We start from the raw sequence: 27,407 nt of genomic DNA, 5'->3' as shown, positions 1-27,407 counted from the left end.
ACAGGATAGCACATACCACGGCATATGATATACCATTCGTGGTGCCCTGGCTGGAACAAGAAATAACCCAATGGGCCCACCGACGGAGGTCGATCTTAAACCGACTGCACATCATGCGAGCGTTTTACCACTTGGCTACGTCCCGCCCACTGTAAAAATACAGAGCTTCAAACTAAATAATAATTTGTTTTAAATTACTTTTAAAATATTATTTGTAACTGCTGTAGATCTGAATAAGATATGTCTTATATGTATACGAATATGCATGTAATTTATTATAGGCCTACATGGAAGAAGACAACAAATGGTGATGATCTGTTATATATAGGCTCTACTGGAGAGTGGGGGTGCTTATGACAAATGGGCTTTACACTATATAAATGACATTTTGGGGTACGGGTTGCCAACTTGGGTGGGAGGAGAGGGGAGAGACCGATTTTTGCCCGAATTAAACAAAAATGCCCGAATCTGGATAACATTTATTTATATTAGCATTACCACATATGGTTAAGAACCTCGCAGATATTGAGAGGAAACCCGCTGTCGCCACTTCATGGGCTACTCTTTTCGATTAGCAGCAATGGTTCTTTTATATGCACCATCTCACAGACAGGATAGTACATATCACGGTCTTTGTTACACCAATGGGTCCACTGACGGGGATCGATCCTAGACAGACCGTGCATCAAGCGAAAGCTTTACCAATGGGCTACGCCCCGCCACGCAAACGAATCACTACGCATTTTTACATGGATTACGATATTGTGAGTAAAATGATGGAAATACATTCGTGAAAAGGTTTCAGGCAAATATCTATATCTTTTTTGCCCGAATTTGAGGAGTTGCTCCAGCTCTGGGTGCAGTTGACGCCCTTCTCCCGCCCCATGTACCGTACGCTTATAGATGACATTACATAATTAAATACTTCTAATGTCTGACATTAGCCCCAAATGTATATTATATGTCTGGGTTTAATAATAATTGTTTTTAAATGTTAATTCCACGCCGATCGAGACAAGGATGACAAATTTGAAAGTCTCGAAAAAGTGCCTATATTGGTATCACTGTGTCCTCTAGCCCTCTCCAGTATATATGTTGTCAGGGACTCTTGCTGACTTGGGTCCATATCTGAAAATGTTTGTAATGGTAAAGATATATACATGGGGTTAACATGCCAAGTTTCATGCTTTTTAAAACCAAAAGTGCACAATTTATTTTTTTAGCCGCTCCACTAAAAGGGGGTGGGGGACATTTGTAGATCCTCCCTGGTCACAATGGCGCGCTGCTGACTTGGGTCCATATCTGAAAATGTTTCATGTTTTAACTGTTTTGTTAGACCTCAATAATCGATGTGTATTTTTGTGATGGGTATCATTAAACAAGTCATTCATTCGTTCATCCACTGACGTTTTCACAAACAATACATTAAACGTATCCAAGGCTCCACACTAAGTATTCAAACATGTATTTTGTTAAATTATTGAGTAACTTTAATTGTAATAATTGACACAAGTATTTTTCGCTAAATTGAAATAGCTATATGACACTTAACCTCTCAAAAGACGCAAGAACTTATGCAAATATTCCACAGATGTATCCTTTCCATAGAGGATCAATCCCCGTCGGTGGACCCATTGAACTATTTCTCGTTCCAGCCAGTGCTCCACAACTGGTGTGATAAAGGCCGTGGTATGTACTATGTTGTCTGTGGGATGGTGCATATAGAAGATCCTTTGCTGCTAATCGAAAAGAGTAGCCCATGAAGTGGCGACAGCGGGTTTCCTCTCTCAATATCTGTGTGGTCCTTAACCATATATATATGTCTGACGCCATATAACAGTAAAGGGGCGGGACGTAGCCCAGTGGTAATGCGCTCGCTCGGTGCGCAGACGGTCTAGGATCGATCCCCGTCGGTGGGCCCATTGGGCTATTTCTCGTTTCAGCCAGTGTACCACGACTGGTATATCAAAGGCCGTGGTATGTACTACCCTGTCTGTGGGATGGTGCATATAAAAGATCCCTTGCTGCTAATCGAAAAGAGTAGCCCATGAAGCGGCGACACCGGGTTTCCTCTCTCAATATCTGTGTGGTCCTTAACCATATGTCTGACGCCATATAACCGTAAATAAAATGTGTTGAATGTGTCGTTAAATAAAACATTTCCTTCTTCCATATAACAGTAAATAAAATGTGCTGAGTGTCTTGTTAAATAAAACATTTCCTTCCTTCCCTTCCATCGCAGTGTAATAAATTATTCGTGAGTACATGTATTACCTGTGTTTGTATCCGTTTACAGGAATTATGTACCTTGTTGTCAAAAGCAAAATGTGTGAAGAAATTGCTGCCATTTGTAATTCTGTCACAATTTAATTAATAAAAGGAGGATTACTTTGTTGTAAAGGTTACCATAGCAGCGTGTTCCACACCACCAGTATTCGTTTGGTAACAATTTTATTAATGCTAATCACAGAAGATTTATGTCCTGGAAAGGTAATTATGTAAAAGGTGTTTAAGACAAACAGAACAAATCCATTTTGTAATCTGTACGATTAAGACGTAAACATACACTGGTTTCATTTTTGAGATAGGTTATCGTGGATTTAACACGTCTGAATGTGTTGTGGTCTTTTAACAAATGTTCAGTGTCATTTACATTGATGGTTAGTAGACATAAAATGATATCTAACAGAGAAAAAAACTATTTCTTGTAACAGTCATATATTTTGTACGTGTTTTAGTGCACACGTATTATATTTTAAAACAAAAAAAGAAAAAACCCAATAGCTTCCCTTGTCCGGAACGAATCTTGATTATATACTCTTCAAAAAAAGAAACGCAAAAGGGTTATAACTCCGAGTTTATGTTTCCTACCGGTTCATGCTTTGTGAATATAAGGTCATTGCATGTCCCAAACACATTCCCACGGTTACATGCGATAAAACGCAGCTACTGTACAATAAAGTTCCAAAATGTGAATATTCGCAAAAACGCAGCCACGTGCAAACCATGTCACCACTGCACGTGCGTTGTCTGCACGTGCAACATGAACACCGACAGTATAAAAGTGCAGGGTGTTCGCTTGCCTGGCCTCTGTATCTGGCCGACAGTTGACAATCCAGGACATGCCACGTCTCAGTGAACCGCAGAGAAACAATGCCATCGGCCGACTAGACGCAGGCGAATCCAGAACGGCCGTTGCCAGGGCATTCCATGTGTCCCCAAGCACCATCTCCAGACTGTGGGACCGTTACCAGCAACATGGATCAACACGTGACCTCCCTAGATCCGGTCGACCACGGGTCACTACTCCCGGGCAGGACCGCTACATCCGGGTACGCCACCTTCGGGAACGATTGACTACTGCCACCTCCACAGCCGCAGCAATACCAGGTTTGCGCAGGATATCCGACCAGACCGTACGGAACCGCCTACGTGAGGTAGGAATTCGTGCCAGACATCCAGTTCGAGGTGTCATCTTAACACCACAACACCGTCGACTCCGACTGCAGTGGTGCCAGATTCATCGACAATGGCCTCAACTGCGATGGAGACAGGTGTGGTTCAGTGACGAGTCCCGATTTCTGCTCCGACGTCATGATGGAAGATGTCGCGTGTATAGGCGTCGTGGTGAACGTTTGCGGCAAACTGCGTGCAGGAAGTGGACAGATTCGGCGGGGGTAGTGTCATGGTGTGGGCAGCCATCTCACACACTGGCAGAACTGACCTGGTCCACGTGCAGGGCAACCTGAATGCACAGGGCTACATTGACCAGATCCTCCGGCCACACATCGTTCCAGTTATGGCCAACGCCAACGCAGTGTTCCAACACAGCACGTCTCACAACGGCTTTCCTACAGAACAACAACATTAATGTCTTTCCTTGGCCATCGATATCACCGGATTTGAACCCAATTGAGCATCTATGGTCCGAGTTGGACCGACGCCTCCCACAGCGACAACCACAGCCCCAGACCCTGCCCGAGCTGGCAGCAGCCTTGCAGGCCGAGTGGGCCACCATCCCCCGGGACGTCATCCGTACTCTGGTTGCTTCAATGGGCAGGCGGTGCCAGGCAGTTGTCAACACACTCGGAGGCCACACCCGGTATTGACTCCAGATGACCTTGACCTTGGTGGTGTGTCCTATCACTTACTCACAATGGACTAGAGTGAATTGTGAACAATCCTGCAACATTTGGTAATTATCGGACTCACCATTCAATAATTAAATCAATTCTCCAAATGTTACGACAATGTGGTTTTGCGTTTCTTCTTTTGAAGAGTATATTTATACAAAATGTACATGAAATTAGAGCACTTTAAAATTTAACATGTTTGAGAATTGGTCTTCGCAGTATATTGTGATACCATCGCAATTCAGTTAAGTGGCGTAGGAAAGGTGCAAAAAGGGGGGCACACTTTTACACTATTATAAAGCAATTATAAAGCAAATATAAAGCAAAACATCTGAAAAGTGTGGGGGCACATGCCCCCCTCTCCCACCGCTTCCTACGCCAGTGTGTTACTGTTTTCTGTATTGCAATATTTCACTATACGAACATTTTGGCAATACAATCACTAGTACCTGTATATCCAATGTGTTTTAGGTCGTGTTTTAAGTTGCAAAAGTAATTGTTTTTACTTCATAATGAATATTTTTTCGTTCGTACGAAATTATTACGAGATTAACATCTAATTTGGGCTACTAGTAATATTTGTAGCTACAAACATTAGGACGTCAACACACACCTTGTTTATACATACACCGATAATCTAAACAAAACCAAAAATGTCTTTAATATGTAATTTCAGTCGCCAAAAAGGCTGTTAGTCTCACAGTGGAAGTAAACTGGGGACAGTCCCGTTATGTGTTGAGGTTTGTTTTGTTTAACGACACCACTCGAGCACATTGTTTTATTAATCATCGGCTACTGGATGTCAAACATTTGGTAATTCTAACGTATAGTCTTATCCAGAGAGGAAATCTGTTACATTTTTCCATTTAGTAGTAAGGGATCATTTATATTCACAATCTTACAGACAGGATAGCGCAAACTACGGCCTTTGATATATCAGTTGCCTGGAACGAAAAATAGCATCAGGCGAACACTTTACCACTGATAGCTACTGATTACACGCTATGTTCGTCCGAGGTGCCACGGGTCATAGGATCAATAATCATCCCCACCCAAACCTTGGTGAATACTAATTGAGATATTCGTTGTTCTAATCAGTGTTCGACGACAGGTATATAATAAACACACTATGGTATTAATTATCCCGTTTGTGGAAAGTGTATATAACAGATCCTATATTGGTTATCAGCTACGTTTTTTTTTTTAACACCCCCACCCCCCCTTTAAAGATTTGCACTGGCGAGGAGCAAAGCCATTAGAGACCTCCCTCACCATTGATCTAGTTCTGTACGGTTTAGATAGCGATGAACAGCATGCTTCACTTTAATGACAAGAAGTGAAAAACACGTGTACCCCAGTGGTAATATAACATGGGGAGGAAACAAACCTCTAAATATTAGTTAAAATCCCATGTAGTTCTAACTGAGAAAAGGGGAAGCATGTGTATACATATTCCGGCTGGAGCTTCAGATTTGGGGTGACCAGAAGCAGTCTCGCTCTCATTCACTTCACTTCTCACTTCTACTGTATGCTTATTTCATTCAGAATTCTTCCCAGTTAAAAGTTACATGTAATAGTTTAGATTTTTATAATGACACTCGACAGGATGAATCCTTCAAATAATTACAACACATAAACATATTTTTATTAAAACAAAATACAACATTAAGTCAAGTATTTCATTCTTTATTTTATACAATCACTGAAGATGATGATGCACAAATGAAACCGTACATGAAGCACAAACATTGCCAGTGAGATGTTGTGTGAGCCATTTCATATTGGGATAGCTGGTCTTGTTCACACCATCAGCCATGGACATAACATTTTAAAGAATCTAATCATACAGATTTTGGAAATCAGGGAGTTATGAGATTTTTAAACTAAATGCTTAATTCAAACAACAGACATCAGAAAGATTTTATACCAAACCACAAAAAAATATAATTGGCTATTTAGAAAATTTTCATTGTAAACATATAGACCAATAAAATGCTTGATAATAAATGCACATTAAACATGCTATTTTGTGAATTAGCTTAGCAGCAAGAGCTTGTGATTTCCTTTATATTTGACAGTTAAAATCCCTGCATAATGCTGAATGAGATTTACTGAGATCCAATAAATGCATTATTACATTCTTCAGTTTCCTTTATATTCTTGTGTAACTTAGTAAGAATGCTTTTTGATTGGTTATCATTGAACAATCATTTGTGTAAAGGCTGTATCTGGGATAACAAAGAAAACAATTGTGGAACAGACATTAATCTGAGAAACAAGTACCAATGCACCTATGTATAGAACAGTTAGATGTTTATGTTATTTAGCAGGAATGCATTTTAATTAAAACATCCTGTATCATTAACCATAATAATAATAATAATAATAATAAAACATCATCTTTAACCAAATTATTTATATTGCATCCAACAGTTTTACCCTCACCCAAAGAGAACTAGAAATAGATGTTCAACCGAGGTATATGTAGAAACAAATTATCAGCTCCTCTCTGACAAAGGGACATATATGCAAGATTCCAGCTTAACTAAATAGTAGTGTTTTCAAAATTTGGCATCAATTGTTAGAAGTCACCTTTCTTTTACAACTGATATAAATGTATGTACATGTATTAAAATCTCACTGTAGTTTGACAAATCAGTATTTGATCAAAACTACCAATCATGTTTTATTTAATTCTGAATAGTTCTCTCATTCATCAGAAGCCCATTTGCCGTTTTGTAATATATAAGTGTTTTATTTCATGTTAAAGATATGCAGACTATTGTCTAATTGAGATGCAAAATATATTTGTTCTCCATTTACTGTAAGAATACAATGCAATGGTGACATTTGGCTGTTCATCAGAAATAGTTGATCAGATTGCTACCAGAAATTAAATGTCTCAGGTCTCAGTAATAGGACAAATATCCCTCACCCCCACCCCTTTGTTACGAAGCCACCCCCACATCCACCCCTTTGTCAGAAAGCCACCCCCATATCCACCCCTTTGTCAGAAAGCTAACATATAATAAAATGTCAAACCAGACTTAGTAGCCAACATGTGCTCCTTAAAAGAAATAGTACTATAGTCGCCATCTTTCAATTCAGCTTGTTAAAAATACTGTTCTGAATATAATCATAAATACTAAACATTGTAGTCATGTCGAAGACTAGACATTTATGAACTCTGTGCTTATTAATACTTGATTATTCATAACATCTTATCTGATGTTCCAACTGAAAAATGCAGTTAGAATTTTTTTTTAACTCTTTTTAATTAAATAAAAAAAAAACCTGCATGACTGTACATAAACATTGTTTCCGAATACTATGAGTAATACAACTTTGTTTACACAGGGCATCAAGCTAAAATAAGTTTGTTGTTAAAAGAAAATTGAATGTGTACACCCATTCCCGGCAACACTCATGTTATAAGTGAATCATTATGAAAACTATGTAATGAACAGACAAGACACCTTTTACAGTGACCACAAAATGAAGGGAAACCAATGGGAATGAAATTGGGAACTTAAAAATGCATGCATCTTGTAATAAATTTTCTCAAATATTTTATAACTTTTTTGTGAAATTCGAGGATGGCAAATCAAATATTTTTAACCTGAGTTTAAATATATATAATTCAACTTTGTAGCACTGAGGTCGGCTGTACAATATAATATATTTATACAAATTAGTGACCAATCACAAATCGCTTTCTGCTCAGTCCTGTTCCATGGGTTCTACTGATCTTGTAGAAGTCTGGTCCTGGACAGATTCCATATTGGCCGTGTTGTCAGAAACCGAGCTGTCAGTTTTTATTGTGGTTTCAACAGACATGATCTCTGTCACAGTAGCTGCTGCAGGTTTATCTTCTTCTTCTTGTGTGTTGGGAGTGACTGATTCACCACTGGTGTCTTTAGCATGTGACACCTCTTCCACCGTACTGCTACAGTCCAAACTCACGTCCCGATCAGACTCACAGGAAGATGGTACAGCCATTTCATCACCAACTCCAGAGTTTGGATTATTTGTCAATGCTTCACGATCTCCAGACTCAAGTTTGTCTGTTCCTGCTGTACTTTCAGAATCACCAGACTCGGGCTTGTCTGTCACTGGCATTTCCCCAGAGTTTGTTTTAACACACTCATCAGAACCATCCGAGTCTGGCTTGCCCACATCCACCCTTCCTTCACAATCACCCGAATCTGTCTTGTCAGTATCTATTGCTTTACTATCAGAAGTATCTGGCTTCGCAACACTGCAGTCTGCTGTTGAGACAGAATCAGCTGTCAACGTACTGTCTGGTTTTGTCAGTGATGCATGGCACACGTCACTCTGAGAACTACCTGATGTAACTACTTCCACTGATGCACTAGATGTGTTTTCCACTCCATCCGGAGAACAGATACCTTCAGCATCTGAAATAGAACACACACACGCATATATAGAATTATAATATTATTGAGATAATATCAAACATTTTTGAAAAAACAAAAAAGGACCAAAGAATGTTATAATACTATAGTCCGTCCCACAGGGAACGCCTTGTTTCATACTATGGAATTTACTACAAGTTATTTATTTCAGAGTCAATAATTTTCTAAATTGCACACAAAAATAGTATTTTTTTGTTTATTTCCAAAACAATTTTACTTTTTTTCTCAAGTCAAACCAAATGAAATTATTTTTAAAAAAAAACATTTTTGTAGGAGGATGAGACAGACTATAGATGATTAACTTAAGGCCAAAATAAGAAAGAAGTTTGTTTCAGGTAACATGGCCCAAAAAAGTAAAGTAGGTAGGTAGGATTTTTTTTTTTTTTTTTTAGTTCAAAGAAAGGTTACCCTACCTTAAATGTGTTTGTCTCAAGATGAAAGACATGAAGGCAAGCTGTCTGAAAAATCTTAGTTTACTCTTTGCAGCCAGAGAGAAATAAAAACAATCTCACTGTCAATGTCAGTTTTAAGTTTCACATGCCATTTTCAAAAGACAGGAAAACTAAAAAAGTTCAAACTATTCCTTTCATCAATAAAAGTCAGTAGATGACTGCACAGAAACTTCACAGCTTTGTCCAGTTTTGTCAGAGGATGACTGCACAAATTTGTCCAAGTTGGTCAATAGATGTTTGCACAAAAAGTTCACAGATTTATCCAGTCAGTAGATGACTGCACAAAAACTTCACAGATTTGTCCAACTATTGGAAATAACAAAACAATACTAATTTTGTGTGCAATTTACAAATCAATCGGCTTAGAAATGAATAACTTGTAGTAAATTTCATAATAATAAAAAAGGCGTTCCTAGCCCGAGTACTCTGACTGTAAGAGAGCTAGACGAACATTTGGACATAAATAATGAGAGCGTGTTTATGTTCAAATGTCCGTCTAGCTCTCTTACAATCAGAATACTCGGACTAAGGCGTTCCCTGTGGGACGGACTTATAGTTTTAATGTTTATTAGCCTATTGAACGGACCCATGCTAAAATCACTCAAATTAATTTATTCCCAATTAACTGAAACACTGAAATAAATGTCAACTGTTTAATGTGTGTGGTTATTCTTGAATATTCTGTTTATTTAATTATTACCCATGCTCAACAGTTGATAGGCCTATCTACATCAATGGCGTAGGAAGCGGGGAAGGGGGTATTGATGGTTTATATATTAATTTTATACATGTGTGTACCCACCCACCCCACTTTTTGGTATCTTCCTACAGGCTACACCCGTGTATATTAACAAATTCTGGGTACTAGGCCTAAGCAGTAGCCAACAACGAAAACGCGATGACTTGTAGTCTGTGCATGTAGTATCGAGAAATCCTTGATTGTTTTGTTGAGATCGCACATTGTTGTTTTTGGAAAATAAACCTACATTGTATGAGATGACTGGAGTTACGATAATACGATATATTTTCCTCTATAGGCCTACAGTATTTAGCAGTTTGTAATAAAAGCTGTTTAATCGCCACACACGTTACCATACTGTCATGCGATCTCGTGTGTCACCAATTACCGTGGTACCTAATAAGAGCATGTGTTATTAACAGTGTTCTACATTCGGTTTAATAACTTACTCTTCTTTGGCTAGTGGACAAAAAAAATTTACTAGCCAAGCTTAAAATGTTACTCGCCACAGTGCGACACTACTCATTTTGCATCATTTATGAATGTGCTGTAAGTATCTGGAATGTTTTCGCCAAATTACTAAAATCAACGATGAGTTCCGAATTGTACCGACAATTAATACGGAATTCACAGTGATCAATCGGACAACTTCGTAAATAGTGAAATGTTCCGACTGCACAATGATGTCAACAAATTTCATTTGTTTTCGCTGCTAGGACTCTGAACGCACATGGCAAATAATTTAATACTTATTTTGGAGTCAGTCGCCAGATGGTGACGATAATAAATTCAATCGGTCACCACGCCAACATTTTGGTCGCATTGGCGACCATTTTGGTCGCAACGTAGAACACTGGTTAATGATTCCAATTTCAAACAAATTAGTTATGCTTATATCCATTCAACGTCCAGGCATGTCTAGTCTGGGTCCAGTCTCTAACAACGCCAGTGATTGGGTCTAGGGCATGGCATAAGGTGCCAAAAAGTCGATCCGCGACCACAACTTCTCTGTGCGCTTCCCCCCACCCCACCCCAGCAGAAGAAAAAAAAGTTCAGGGTCGGTGGCAAAATTTAGGGTCGGTCGGGTGACCGGAAACAAATGATTTTTTTTGTTTGGCCTAAGGGTACTTCCTATTTAAGATAATAAAACTATCAAGAATTGCTGATGTGGTAAAATGTAAAGACTAAAGTTTAGATCCCGATATTAAAATCACAATGGGGTACAAATGTTCAGCATTAGGTTTGTTGATAGGCATTCCATTTTTGTTTTATAATAATTTTTTATTGCATTGTTTAAACCAAAATTATCTGTTTGTGAAAAAAATAATGAAAAGTGAGTTGGATTAAAATTAGAACACACAATATTGGCATGGCATGGAATAAAAATGGAGAACAAAAGTTGTTAAGAAACAATATTCCTGTGCAAAATGAAAAATATGTAGACAGTCACATATTTGTACATGGTTCTTTCAAGATACAAAATGCCCAACTCACCCTAAAAATTGGCATTGAAATAAGCAAAATATAATAGGCCTGGCACCTATAGGTTATGACAGTTATGAAGATAACAACTCCCATTTTCATTCCTTCACAAACATTCTGATGTTTTTACTGTTATGAATTATTATCACTCTTCTCATTGGACTAATAGTTGTGTGTTTTAGTTACATATAATAAAATTTCTGTTAAATTCATTTCAACATAATGTCATCCCATTGGTCCAGACATAGCAACAGGAGTCTGTTCAATTCTCGATGAACATAAAAATTGCATCGTCAGGGAACATCATATCTGATGACGCCATTTTACATGCGCAAGATATCTTACTAAGCGTTATTGTTTATGGACCAAAAGTAATTTAAAATAAAGTCTGAACTTTTTTTAGTGTTATTATTAGCAAATATCATTCAAATTTGTACCAAAAAAATCATCCGCAGTTTGCAGATGATTTTTTTTTTCATACCCTGATGAATGTAAAAGAAATAACAGACGATCCTCAATTAAATCATACATCACTGATAAAAAATCTATGATGGTGTTTTTGTTCAAATATTTTTGTGGAGAATGAATCAAGTTTCTTGACACGTTGTAACCTAGTAACCCGAACAACCGTTCATGATTCATTTTGATGCCTGCAAATAAATCCAAACATTAATTAGTCTAAACATCATTACCATTCCCAGATCCAGTGTCCTTGTCTACCAGCTTCTGTGCCTCATCTGCAGCCACACCCGACTGTGGTTCATCTGCCAGGTGACCAGTAGAACTAGTGGGCTGGATCACAGCAGGCGAGTCTTGAGGCTCCTTTGTGACTGTTTCAGACGAGCTCACCACAGAGCTACAGGTACTAATCTCTACTTCAGAACTGTCATGGAGAGATGCTTCCTGTAGATCAGAACTGCCCACGCACAGATCAGTTCTACCGACTGTTTCTGTAACTGTTTGTTGCTGACTGTCACCCTCGCTCACATGGGATACATTCTCCACTCGTACATGCTCCGAACTAAGGTTATTCACTGTAGAATCCAGAACAACTTCAGAAGAAGTTCCACCGTCATAAGACTGTGAACTTAGGACACATTCCTGCACCGTATCCGATGTCACTACTGAAACTGTGTTACTGGCAGATAAAACCGTATCGCACACACCCTGAGAGGTCACCGTCAAACTGCCATCGGAGGTTACCTCGGTGGCAAAACTATCTTTGCCCACATTGGATGTCACCACAGTATTTGTCGAGAAATTTGATACTGGTAACGACTCTGGAATAGCACAATTTTCGACCAGAACCGAATGGATTTCCACAGCAGCCTCCGATGTGATCTCCTCCACTGAACTATTCATCAAGTCCGGACCAGGCTGGGCCAACGATGTCTCAACCACGGCTTCCTGAACTGGATGGAGTGCAGGTGAGTTGGTTATGTCCTCAGTGTGCTGCAGAATTTCATTACTGTCTTGCACGGTGGAAACGGTAGAATCCATGGGCTCCTCATGTAGGCCTGAATCCTTGTCAGTGGCTGTGCTGATTTCTAAGGGACACACCATCGTGCTGTTGTGGGCACCCTCTGGGTGGAACGGCCACACACCAACAGTATTCTTAGACGCCCATAGAGGTGGGCGACTGGAACCAGAAACCCCATCTCGCAGTTCTACCTGGCCATTGGTGTCTAACCCATTCACAAGATTTCTGGATTCAGACACAATTTTTCTATAAAAAAAAGAAGGAAATTTTCAACTTAAGTACAAGTATGAATAATGCATATTAATAATTAATGCAGAACATTGAAATAGCAATTTTATGACACGGAACCGTAAAACAGTCAGTGATGAGCAAATCGCTGCATGCGGCAACAACTGTCCCATTACAAATCACTTTCAATTACATCTTGTTGCAATAATATGTCAAAGCAGTTTAGGTTGTGACATACTAATGCTATTCCAGGGCTCGAAATAGCAGCTTGTAAAAAGCAGTCCTTTTCTTTTAGACCTAGCAGGTGAAATACAAATTTATCATCCATCTATTTAAAGGCTTTTGTAGGAGATATCGCTGACACTATAATATGTGATATCTCCTGTGATATTCTCCTGGGAGATATCGCTTCTTTTTGTTATGTCACTGTGTATGTTTCAGCACTAACATTAGTGACCTCACATAACTTTTGTTTTTCTAGTTAACAAATATAGTGACATTCAACCCACATTACTGACCTTGTTTACAACAGTCGCAAATGTAAAGAATGATAAGCCTCTGATTTCATACTTTTATCAACTCAAGCTGATAAATTATGATACCACAAAATTCTAAGGGAGTATCCTCTATTTACCTGCTAAAACCATTAAAAAAAAATGCAGGTAATTTTTCAAGAGACAGATTTACATTCGATTATTTCACCTGCTATTTAGCTCAACATTCTATTATATTTTGATTCCACAATGCTCTAAAATACATCTCAAAGATTCTAATGTTTCACACACTATCCCACACCACATGCTGTCTTTATTTCTAGCGGGCCATATTTCTGTCGGCCATATTTTACTTCCTATTTCGAAACTTGCATTCACCTTTTGCACATCCATTTCAAATGGAAAGAACAAAATGGTTCAACGACACACTCAACACATTTTATTTACGATTATATGGGTTGGACGTATGGTTAAGGACCACACAGATATTGAGAGAGGAAACCCACTGTAGCCACTTCATGAGCTACTCTTTCCGGTTAGCAACAAGGGATCTTTTATATGCACCATCCCAGACAGGATAGTACATACCACAGCCTTTGTTACACGAGAGGTGGAGCACTGGCTGGAATGAGAAATAGCCCAATGGGCCCACCGACCGCGCATCAGGCGAGCGTTGTACCACTGAGCTACACACCCCCCTCCCCCATTTTAAATGGATTAATCAGGTAGGTGAATTCTTACCTCCCAAATGGATCTACTGTGCTGACAACAAGAACATTCTGAAAAGAGAATCAAAGAAATGTATTCTGGTAAGGACATTTTTAAAAATAACATTTGCATTCCAAAATAATATAATTTTCTGACTGCAAGTGATCTTTCAGTAGTCTTTCTTAAAAGTTAGAAGAGCACACACTGTCTTTTAGTATTATATAGTAACTAAAAATAACTGGTTAGAATGAATAAATAGATGTCGAATATATATGAACAAACAACAGCACAGTGTATGAGTCTATGGTTAATAATGAAGGAATGTTTAAAATGTTTCAATAATGTATAAATTATTTTAATTTTATTATTAAATATTATTAAAGCATGGATGAAGGCTTAACAACGCATAACAGAAAGATACACCCATAGAAGAACCTCATACACACACGTGTGCCCGCGCACACACACATACATACAATGGGAAATGGTTTGTGTAAGTATCAAAGAATGTTTTAAACGATACTTGTTAGCAAATGCTGTCATCACCTGCTCAGAGAAAAACACCACAAGAATCTTAACACCCTTGCAACAGGGTGAGGAAAAAAGCCAATAGCACCACAGAAAACCACGAAAGACAAAAATTATATAGGTTCAGTAGATACTAGTACCTTTTCTATGCCTCGAAGAAACTTGTCACTTCTATTGTAATGTCTCTTTGGGTTTGTGATGAGTTCACACAAACGCTGGATGGTAAATGGAGCACTGAAAAAATGAAGAAAAAGGATAGAAAGTTAAATAAAAATTCTGAGACAACTGCTCAAGCATTTACATCTCCCCTACAGAGCCCAATACATTTTCTTATCACCTAAATTTAAAAAGCCATAACTGAAAAATTGGAAAATTGCCATGAAAGTTAAACTTGATCTGTAACAGTACATGATAACGTTTTGTATTTTTAATAACACCACTAGAGCACATTGATTTATTAATCATCCGTGATTGTGTACAATACAAGTGGTCACTATTTTTCAAAGGCAACACAGATTTTGCCGTACAGTGACTGGCATGACGAAGTCAAGCTGGTCAAAGTGAAGTTTGGGCTTACTTGGCCCGATTGCGTAAGCCCTGGTTTAAAAACTAGGGTCTGTCACTTTAAGATGAATCTGAATTATTAGCATCAAGCACAAGTCTGTTGTATTCACCAGGATAGATCAGGGGCTGATGTTAAGAAATATTTTCACCTGCCTAGCAAACTAGTAGCCTTGAAAAGTTACTAGTCATCAGGAAAAATCCCAACAATTCAATATCTAGGGAGGGGTAGGGGAATTGTTATGGATTTTTGTAATCACCCATCACATTGGTAGAACCAAATTTAGATCAATTTTTTATTATAACTGATCATTGGAACAGCATTACAACTGCACAAAATTTTAACTATTTTCAGGCCTTATCTACCCTGTGAAATGGAGTGCTTTTTGCCAAAACTTTGCTCAGTTGGCTAGTTATTAGCAGTAATGAGAAGTTGAAATCATAAAAATATTTTGGACCTAATCTGATTTCATAAACAAAATCATACAACAGACTTAAGTCACAGACTTGATGAGTGTCATAGAACAATGTCAGTCCATTATTTTATTCTGGCACCAGACAGTACATCAACACTGTTTACAATGACTGATCAAGTAAGGTGCACGATTGAAAGTAATACACTCACCTACACAAGTGACATTCTATTATGGCGATTAAAATGTATAAAACACCTGTCTTTTGGCAAATAGATTATTTCATCATATCTGGCTGTCATTAGCATAAATTTTATTTTACAGTAACCGTCAGATGACAAACTATAAACTTTCACGTTTCGGACTGTTTGCAAATTACACATAATGTAAGATAACCTAAGTTGCCCAACATGGAATTTCTTTTCTTGAAAATCTTAATTAGCGAAAATTGATTATCAATTACTGTTTAATGTTTTAAAATTGTATAGTTATCTCTGAATCTTGCATAGTGAATCACAACATGATACTAACAAAATGTTCCCTGCCCAAGGTATTCCAAATGGGATATCAACTTCAGAAATTTGGCCAATTTGATAATCTCGGTGTTAATGAATGTTTTATTAAATACAATTGGAAAGGCTCATCATGACACCGAAATGTTCTGATTGTGAAAGAACTCTCAAAAACATTTCAAAACTATATTAAAATAAATATAATAATTAATAAAATTAAAAAATATAATAATTTAAAAAAGACAGATGCTGTTCTCTGAAAACCATAATATTTATGATTTTTTTTTTTTTTTGACTTGACAATTGTAGTTTTCTTCTGCAAAACAAATGCTTTCCTTTTAAATAGTGTTTACAAGGTACACAACAGAAAACATTAAAATTCTTTCATTCATGTATATTGATATTAATACTTGATATGTTGCCTAGGGAATAACAATACTGAATTGGCTAGTGATTTGTTTTCATCTACTAGCCATTTGGCGAGTAAATATGAAGTGCTGCTTTGCGCCTGGTCAAGCAGTGATTAGCTCTCATCTGGATTAATTTCCACTAACAGAAAATACTAATTATTATTTTACTTTTAACATAACAACATATTAATTATAAGTTCCTTATAATAGGGCTTCTACAATGTTTATAAAATCCACTAGCCATGGGATCAGTGATTTTAAACATTTACTAGCCATAATTATAAATCCACTAGCCCTACTTTACTTTAAGTAAATACAATTTTACTAAATAATAGTAATAATGGGATATGTCATCTGAAGAGGGAGATAGAGCTTAAAAACACTAATATTGGGGGTGGGGTCAGGATATTAATATTTACAAAATAGACAACTGCAACATTTGACTAAAAAATTCATTAGCCATTGGGCATGACAATAGTAGTTATTAACTAGCCCAACATTGAATATCACTAGCCATAGGAGTGGGGCTACCATAATCTAGAATCCCTGCTTAAAACTATCGTATTTTAATAAAACAAATTCAACCATTTGCTTAAACTTTATTCCCAGAATTAGTAGTATTTAATAACAAAATATTACACTTTGAATCGAGTGTACAATTTGCAATCTTTCTGAATAAACATGAACATGAAGAAACATTACAAAATGTACCAATAAATATTCACTTCACCTAATTTATCAAACGTTTTCCCTTTCTCCTGGAAAGAGTGAAGTCACTTCTACTTTTTCAATTCTAGATTAGGACCTGCATTTAATTTTTTTAAATACTGGTACAAATATTTGGCAGTCTTTCTTCCACTATAAATTAGTGATCTCCTTTAAACAAATATATGTATCAAAATAATGAGTAAAACATTCGCCTTTGTGAGTAACTTTTGTTCTCTAGCCATTGGTTTCTAAACAGTGACAGCAAACTGGTGAGAAAATCTATGAGTTTAGCATCAGCACACAATCAAATTGAACATACAGGGAACATTTTGTGCTGTCACTGGTGAGAAAATCTATGAGTTTAGCATCAGCACACAATCAAATTGAACATACAAGGAACATTTTGTTTTCAAAATCTTGATAAACAATATATCTAGTCAATTGAAAATTGATCAGCAAATACTGTTTAATGTTTTAAAATTGTGAATTCTTAAACCTGTGTATATAGCGAATCGTGTAGTGATACCAACAAAATGTTCCGTGAAATGCACATGAAATTAGTAATGACATTGCTTAATCAAAATATTTTTTCTGCCAAACTAAAGACAATTATATGAAAACCAAATGAACCACTACACAACATACCCATGAAAGGCATCCAAGGATGACAAAATCCGGCTTCGCATGTCATCATACCGAACGTTCTCAACATTGGGGCACATGGAAAAATGATCACCAGGAACTTCTTGGTTAAAATGTTTCATAACCTCATCCAACTTCGACACCAGCAACGGTTTTAGCCTTGGCCATGGAAATCTAAAAAAATACAATTAATTAAACTATTCAGTTTTAAGAAGTTTTTATACAGTGTGAGTAAATTCAAATGTCTGAAAACACTTCCATACTCTGCCCTCAATTGGAATTTGGTTTGATTTATGTTACATTTATTTATAAATACAAATTCAATTTTTTACTGACTGGTATTCAAACTTATATCAGGGCTAGTACTAGCAGTCACCAAATACGCCAATTTTATTTTAATTTGGCAAATAAAATTAATGTAGTTATTGGCATTTTGTTAGAAAATAAGGCCTGTTTTCCACTGATTTTAACGCAATTTCATGAGCACAAGTTTATCAATACAGTGTATTTACATAAGACTTTTTCCATATATGTGATTCTGCACACGGGTATTGAGTGTGCTGAAAAGTCAATCAATGAGCAATTTTTAACATGTATGTTTTTCAGCACAGTGACGTCATAACGTGAAGGATTTATTTTTGGCTTAGACTACTCCAACAATGTAAAATTTTGTATAGTAATCCACTTGCAAAAACGCAGATATTAAAAAGCACAAACTCTTCATTTGGTAACAGGACTACCTCTTAGTCCATTATGCACCAAAAAAAGCTTAAATTTTACTCATTTTATACCTTTCATTTGAATCATTCTTACTGAATAAAATAAATATGGAATAAAATGAAGATTTTGCAGGAAGTTAACACGGCAAGCTACAGCATGTCACGGAAACTGTTTCCAGTAGCATATTTGCTAAATCATGGAACCAAAAATTGATTTCGATGATCACAGGGCAAGGAACAAAAAGGTGTTTCTCATAAAATTTAAAATGAATCGGTAGCTTGCAAAGAAATTTCAAAATAGTGTGTTGTTGTGAGCTTGATATGTAATAGAATGAAGCTGTATGTAGATGAAAAATTACCCCCCGCCCCTACACTTTGTTAAAATATATGCTGTAAAAGTTTGTTTTGTTTAACGACAGCACTAGAGCACACCAAGCTATATACGTCGTTAACTTCAACAAAAAAAAAAAAAAATATATATATAGTGCTGTCCGGTGTATCAGCGCACCTAAGCATTCAAAGACCATTTTCTATGTGAACACTAAAATACTTAATAAAATCTGTCTCTCACCAATGAAGCGATGGATAATCTGAAATACACTACAAATTATTTTATGTAAATAAACATTTTAAAAATTGTGCATAAATGTAGAAACACCCTTTTATCCAAAACGAGTTGCATGTTCGGTGATTCAGCACAGTAGATGTGGACTGCCCATGACCTAACTTTATAGCCCATAAACACTACACTATTGTCCAAGCATTATTTTAGTACTTTTTTTTTTGTCTTGTTAAAAATATTACTTAAAAAATTAACGATCAAACATGACCCATCTCATGATCAGTTTTGGAATTGTTTTCTTGAGTGGCACAGTACGGCAGATGCATAGATCTACATGTTCAATATCATGCATGGCTAAGATAGATTTTTTTCTCAGGTAGACTGTGCACACACAATCTTATTTCGCTTTTATTTTTTGTAACAATGTGACAATTGTGAACTGGAATGACTGTCAATTAAGGTGTAAAACGTTTGTTTTATTTTTATCTGTCTCTGTTTTTCTTTCAGTTTAAATAAAAATAACCTACACACATACTTATACATTTTACTATAATTTTTAAAATGCAGGAAAGGTGTTTTTAGACTGCTTTTAACATTCTTAATATCAATAATCAGTGTTTCTGCCAGAAAATTTGTTTTGGGTATGGTGCTATGGAAATGAATGCAACCACAGTCAACAGGGGGTATGGGGGGCCTCTCCCACACACAAAGAAAATGGGTTACATTTAGAGTTAGGGTTAAGAAAATCATACAATAATGATATTAAGAGTCATTAATTTTGTAAAAATGTTAACTTAAAAAAATAATAATTTGGGTATGGCGCCATACATAAAATAATAATTTGGGTATGGCGCCACACGCGTTTTACCCTCTGGCATAAACCCTGATAATGCTGACCTACTTCGCGTTTATATACACAAAGTAGGTGAATGATTTATTTTGAAATTTTGAAATAATTACTGACAATTCTAATAATTTTTTAACTGTACTTAACAATAAATATGTTGATACTTGATTAACCATGAAAAAAGGAATTGAAGTTTAATCTGTTAAAAACACTGACAACATGACAACTTCCTAAGCATACTCAAGCAAAATACCAAGTGCACTGAATCACTGGACGTGCCGATACACGGAGCCTGGCGATCTCGCCCCGGGCGAGTTCGCCAGGACTTATTTTCATCGTTAGGCGAAGTTATCATACATATCAGACTTGCTAGAAGACATATATTACAACATATATTATAGTATATATCAACTGTCATTATCAATATGTTTTTGTGCCAAAACTACAGGGTTATACCACTTATACTACTAGTTTTGTGTTGGGACACGCTGTGGCGAGATCGCCATATTTACTTCCGTGTTGCATGTCTGTTTAGACATACATGATGAAACAAACCATAAATGTGTACTTTACGTGTATTTATTATAATAAACTGTAAACTGTAAACTTAAACAAGAAAAATCCTGGAGATCTCGCCCTGGCTTGCAAGTGAAATCGTCAGAAATGTAAACTACCAATGTATTACATTTTACAACAAGAAAATCAAAACATGACTACTGCACATGTATTTACTTAATGAAGTAAACATAAAACAGCTTGTAACTTGAATATTGTTGAGTTATAATGTACTGGCGACTTCGCTAAACAGACATGCAACACGGAAGTAAATATGGCGATCTCGCCACAGCGTGTCCCAACACAAAACTAGTAGTATAAGTGGTATAACCCTGTAGTTTTGGCACAAAAACATGCTGATAATGACAGTAGATATATACTATAATATATGTTGTAATATATGTCTTCTAGCAAGTCTAATATGTATGATAATTTCGCCTAACGATGAAAATAAGTCCTGGCGAACTCGCCCGGGCGAGATCGACATGGGGCGAGATCGACATACTTCCGATACACCAGACACGGCTGTATTTAACACATTTATCGGGGTGGATGATAACGATGTCTTGCCAAGTAGTTTGACCAACAGTGTCAAAAGAAACGTATGTTTTATGGATTTTCACTTCTGATATAATGTCAGGTAAGTTTTTAGCAATGCTAGTTCAGTGAACACCTATTTTCATCAGTGGGTTTAGTTTTTTATTGAAATAAATTTTAACAGATATTATTAAAATTCAAATATTTTTCAATGATCATTCAAATAGATCCTTTCCACAAAATAAAGCTGTTGGTAAGAGTAATTTAATCTAGTTCTGTTTACCTTGACAACACCAATAGACTATTAATATCCTCAATGGAGACACCATTTTAAACTAGAGGCCTTTTGTTTACACTAAAATTGGCTACAAGCCAAGTTGTGAATATTTAAAGTAAACATATCATAATTACTTAATAATAACTCATTATATAATATCGTACGGTAGTTCTACATTAAACACGACGTCATGTCAACTTCAAGCCGAATATCTACACTCCAAATATGAGAATAGTCATCTATGTCACTTACAGCGTCTCGCCAGTTTTTGCTATTCGTTGAAGAAACTGTTCAAGCACTGGCGGAATTTCTTGACTTGGTTTCTTCTCAAAATCTAAAATAAAAACGTATATTTTAGAACAAAAAACAATCGTAAATGATATTAACGATGAACAATTATAATAATCATTAATAATACCATTTAGTGCATCCAATATTTCTTCTTGATTATCCATGGTGGTCATCGAACCCATTGAACGCACCATGAAGGTCAAGAAATGGCGGCCAGGAAGTGACGTCAAATTAATGGGACAGGTTGAATTTAAGGGGTGAAAGCTAACATAAATATTTTCAAAATCTATTTATTTCCATGATTTTAGTTCCAATTAGCTATTTATGCATAGTCATTAATTGTTTTTATTATAATGCTATATATAACAGGGCTTTGTTAATGGCTATATACGTCAAAAAACGTTTTCTAATTTTAAACTAGACTTTCACAATGTTTTTTTTTCTTTTTAAATCAACAAAATGTTCCGAACAAAGGAAACAAATACCGGTAATGAAATGATAATCACTTATTCGTTTATAACGATAATTGGAACACAAACTGAAGCTCGTTAATATGGATGAAATTAAAAGTAGTAGTAACAGTTGGATGAGTAGTAGTAGTAGTAGTAGTAGTAGTAGTAGTAGTAGTAGTAGTAAAACTATTATTATTATTATTTCTTAGTAGTAGTAGTAACTACTACTACTTCTACTACTACTATAATAATAATAATAATAAAAATGCTACTAGGCCTACTACAATTACTACTACTACTAAATAATAATAATTTGTTTGACATCCTGGCATCTTGGTATCATATATTTTATGATTATGGTGATGATGGTGGTGGTGATGATGATGATGACGATGGTGATGATGATGACGACGACGATGATGACGATGACGACGATGATGATGATTATTATTATTATTATTATTATTATTATTATTATTATTATTATTATTTGGTATAATTAGAGAAGAAACGCGCTATTGCCACACCTGAATATGTAAACACATATAGTTTTCATACAAAGGACAGAACAATTTCCTAAAATGAAAACAAAAGAAATATTTGTCCAATTAGACATTTTAAGAAATACAGTTCGGAAAGACAGAGAGAGGAAGGATGACAGGGAGAGCGGATGCTACATAGGGTAATTTATTACTGAAAGAACAATGGATCTCAGGCGCACTTGCACTACACCATTATTATTATTATTATTATTATTATAATTATTATTTATGCAGGGTGTGTCAAGACCGTGGCAAGCGAGTTTTAGGGGAGGGGGTCGAATATTGCTACTCGGGGGAGGGGGGGAGGGGGTCGAAACTTGCTCCTCCAAAAAATATATAGATTTTTATTTTTTCATTATTTTAGTTTTTTGCTTGAGAAGGGGGTTGATCCCCAAAACCCAGCCCCTGCAAACGCGCCTGAACCTTTTATATATGCACCTTCACACAGACTTAAATTTAATGTACAAGTTGTGGCGGGACACTTTAATACTGCAATGTAAAACAAAAAACACCCTCCAAAAACACGACTAAAGAAAGAAAGAAAGAAGTGTTTTATTTAACTACGCACTCAACACATTTTATTTACGGTTATATGGCGTCAGACATATGGTTAAGGACCACACAGATTTTTTTTTAAAGGAAACCCGCTGTCGCCACATAGGCTACTCTTTTACGACAGGCAGCAAGGGATCTTTTATTTGCGCTTCCCACAGGCAGGATAGCACAAACCATGGCCTTTGTTGAACCAGTTATGGATCACTGGTCGGTGCAAGTGGTTTACACCTACCCATTGAGCCTTGCGGAGCACTCACTCGGGGTTTGGAGTCGGTATCTGGATTAAAAATTCCATGCCTCGACTGGGATCCGAACCCAGTACCTACCAGCCTGTAGACCGATGGCCTGCCACGACGCCACCGAGGCCGGTCAAATTAAGTCTACTGAGGGCGATCGATCCTAAGACAATTAGCACATACTATGACGAGTGCTTTGGATAACATTGAGGAACACCACCACCCCTCCTCAGGAAAGGGGAGCAGGACCTCTATTACTTTTGAAAAATGAAAGAAAGAAATGTTTTATTTAACGACGCACTCAACACATTTTATTTACGGTTATATGGAGTCAGACATATGGTTAAGGACCACACAGATTTTGAGAGGAAACCCGCTGTCGCTACTTCATGGGCTACTCTTTATTAGCAGCAAGAGATATTTTATTTGCGCTTCCCACAGGCAGGATAGCACAAACCATGGCCTTTGTTGAACCAGTTATGGATCACTGGTCGGTGCAAGTGGTTTACACCTACCCATTGAGCCTTGCGGAGCACTCACTCGGGGTTTGGAGTCGGTATCTGGATTAAAAATTCCATGCCTCGACTGGGATCCGAACCCAGTACCTACCAGCCTTCGGACCGATGACCTAACCACGACGCCACTGAGGCCGATTTTGAAAAATGAAGTCTTCCGTTTGCCAATGTCATAATTTAATTTAAGGCGTGCCCTGCCCCTATTCCACTTCACTCATATTTGTCATATAAAACCTTCCGTTTGCCAATGTCATAATTTAATTTAACACGTGTTCTGCCCTCCCCGCCCTCATATAAGCGTACGAGACAAGGGACGGGCAACTTCCCCTCCCCATCGTGCTAGAAGAAAACCTCAAATTCGGGTACAAATAATAGAGATATTCGGGGAAAATGTGCTAACCTGAGACCTTTTTACCTACCATATATTTCCATCATTCTACCCTCAAAATTAGTTGTAATTCATGTAAAAATGCGTAGTGCTTTGTTTGCAACTCTATATTATTATAGATGTTTGGTAGTAATGCTAATAGCCTATATTAATAAATGTTATCCAGATTCGGACATTTTCGTTTAATTCAGGCAAAAATGGGACCCCATACGCCTCTCCCCCCACCCACCCCTAATCCTACTTCACCCCATACTTAGTCATTACCAAGATTCAGTCTTCCTAAACACGGAGTGGGTTGAGTTGAGACCATCCCGTGGACTGGATGTCCTCATGTGGACGAAAACAGTTATCTTTTCCTTTTCACATCAAGTCAAACATCAATTATAAACAAAAAGGACCGTTAGTGAACGCTGGTACGGGGTATAGGTCCGTTGTAAGAGAAGATCCAAGAAATATTTAAGTAAGGGGACCAAGGGCAAAAGAACACATGGACGAACTTACCGAAAAGGGCACATTGTAAATTGTAAACAAATTGTTTAAAAAAAGGAAGTGGGCACCAAAGCAGTTCCATACGAATGATATCTGGAGGGGCACAATATATAGTGGAGGGACATAGTCTCGTGGGGGGGGGGGGGGGGGGACGGCATAAGGCATAATTTTATTTTTATTTATAGAGGAGGACAAAACAAAACCCACATGTATACATTTTTGTCCTCAAATGGAGACGCAGAGGTGACTCAGTCCCTCGGTCCCCACGGGCCTGCAAACGTATAGGCCTACATACAAATTTACACTTTTATTATTACAATGTATGAACTAAACAGTAAAAGCACACGGTAAATTAATCAATATATAAGTGCTAAGTATCTTCTTTTTTTTTTCTTTCTTTCTTTTTTTACTTATTTAAAATTATTATTATTTAATGGGTATAAATAACTTGACCTGGGGACACATTTACAGGATTGGAGGTGAGCACCATCACTTGGTTAATATTGTGCCAATCTAAAGGTCCTCTCATAAGTGTACGAGACGGAGGGCAAGGAGACAACTGCCCCCTCTCTCCCAGTCCTGGAAAAAATCCTCAAATTTGGGCTTAAAACAATAGAGAAGTTCGGGTAAAATGAGCTGGCCTGAACACTTTTCACCATGTATTTTCATTATTCTACCCAAAATATTAGTTATAACCCATGCACAAATGCGTGTCGATTCGTTTTCAACACTATATAGCTGTTTGGCAGTAATGCTAATATGAAAAACCGGCCTCAGTGGTGCCGTGGTTAAACCACCGGACATAAGGCTGGTAGGTACAGCGTTCGCAGCCCTGTACCGGTTCCCACCCAGAGCGAGTTTTAATGGTGTAAGACCACTACACCCTCTTTTCTCTCACAAACAACTAACCACTAACAAGTAACTCACTGTCCTGGACAGACAGCCCAGATAGCTAAGGTATATGTCATGGACAGCGTGCTTGAACCTTAATTGGATATAAGGACGAAAATAAGTTGAAATGAAATAATATGAAAAATATTGTAATCCAGATTCGGTCACTTTTGTTTAATTCGGACAAAAATCAGCTTTCCTTCCCTACAAACATTGGTACGCCTATGGGTCCTATTTGGGACCGTGATTACCAATCATATAGGTTAACTTCTAACGTGGACGGTGGTGTTCACTGTTCACAGTACACATATTACGATAGGTCGACTGTGTTGCCTAAAAACTATTAAAATAAGTATCACTATCATTATTGTTATGTAGCCTCATCAGGTGAATGGAATTTTTTTCATTTATCTTGGCCTAGGGTTACAAAATATGGTCAAAACGGCAAATGAAATCAGCTGCTTTCGTGGTTTAGTGGTTATGTCATTGGAGCTGATAGGTACCGGGTTCCCATCTCGGTACCGGCTCCCACCCGTAGCGATTTTAACAAGTGTGCGTGCATGAACCTTAATTGGGTATAAGCACGGAAATAACTATGAATGAAATAACATGAAACTATATATATAATAAGCAACATATACAGTCAACTATTTATATCAATCATACTCGGTCAGTTATTCAGTAATAAAATAAGTGAATTCTGTTTTAAAAGCAAGCTTCCACATTATAATAGTGGCGTAGGAAGGTGCCAAAAAGTGTGGGGGTGGCGGCACACTTTTATATTTACACACTATTATAAAGCAAATATAAAGCCCCGTTTCTTAAAACAGTGTATAATAATAAATTAAAAATTATTTAAAAAATAAAAAAATAAACAAAACCCGAAAACCCCCCAGTCAAATCAATAAAGTTTAAAAAAAAATTATGTATAATAATTATTGAAGTTTAAGACTTCACTTTACTTGATTCCCAGAAAACATTTTCAATCGGCTGATGACAACGCATTTTCACGAATGACATGTAGAAAGTCTATCTCGCTAACCTGTCACCCCTTTATTTCTAAAATGTAATTGTCGCATCCAGACTATATTCTAATTTTAGCTTTGCGATGTAAATATGGCGCGGTGAAAACACAAATGAATTTGCTGGAAGGGAAACTAAGTGATATTTTGTAACTGTCAATACATTTGTGATATATAGTTTGTGACAGGTAACACAGAAAGGTAGGTACTTGTTGCATTACCATTTTATTCTGTAAGACTGTGTTCGTGTGTATGGTTACCACTGGCCAGGTGTTCCTCCCCCTAACCTTTACGTTTACCTGTTTACGGTGACAGCAGGGTAAGGTAAGGCTTACCTGCTTATATTAATTAGGCCTGCCGATTGACGGCTGACATCAAAGTCCTACAGGTGTTATTATTTTGATCACAAAATTAACTCGGTTTGTTGTTGGTCAGCATGTTTGTGTATATAATAGCATTTTTTGCAATGTATGTTTGTAAGGGGGGGGGGGGGGGGAGTATTGATAAAAGGCATTGTGTTGCTTTTTTATTGCGCCTTTTTCAAATTTAATCTTTGATTTTTTTAATTATTCGGCAGTAAAAATTTTTAATTAAACAAAATTG

At 37.0% G+C, this 27,407-nt stretch overlaps 2 protein-coding genes across 3 annotated transcripts in view; one reads left to right on the top strand and one right to left on the bottom strand.

The window, feature by feature from the left end:
• Positions 1-5,803: 5,803 nt before the first annotated feature.
• Positions 5,804-21,917, bottom strand: LOC121367898 (serine/threonine-protein phosphatase 4 regulatory subunit 2-A-like). Its single transcript, XM_041492347.1, has 7 exons — positions 21,842-21,917; positions 21,676-21,757; positions 17,930-18,100; positions 14,821-14,914; positions 14,186-14,223; positions 11,935-12,968; positions 5,804-8,551 (listed from the first exon to the last, which is right to left on the bottom strand). The coding sequence occupies exons 1-7, from the start codon at positions 21,906-21,908 to the stop codon at positions 7,854-7,856; spliced, it is 2,184 nt and encodes a 727-aa protein (XP_041348281.1). The 5' UTR covers positions 21,909-21,917; the 3' UTR covers positions 5,804-7,853.
• A 4,961-nt stretch (positions 21,918-26,878) lies between these two features.
• The window catches only part of LOC121367897, a 112,658-nt gene continuing 112,129 nt past the window's right edge, over positions 26,879-27,407 (top strand). For both annotated transcript variants that reach the window (XM_041492346.1, XM_041492345.1), the window contains exon 1: positions 26,879-27,005. The gene's annotated coding sequence lies outside the window, so the exon portion shown is untranslated. The remainder of the gene's footprint in view (positions 27,006-27,407) is intronic.

This window comes from Gigantopelta aegis, chromosome 3 (assembly GCF_016097555.1).
Source record: "Gigantopelta aegis isolate Gae_Host chromosome 3, Gae_host_genome, whole genome shotgun sequence".
Taxonomy (NCBI): domain Eukaryota; kingdom Metazoa; phylum Mollusca; class Gastropoda; order Neomphalida; family Peltospiridae; genus Gigantopelta; species Gigantopelta aegis.
Note: the sequence above shows the minus strand (reverse complement) of the source record. Positions and strands in the feature narration are given on the sequence as shown.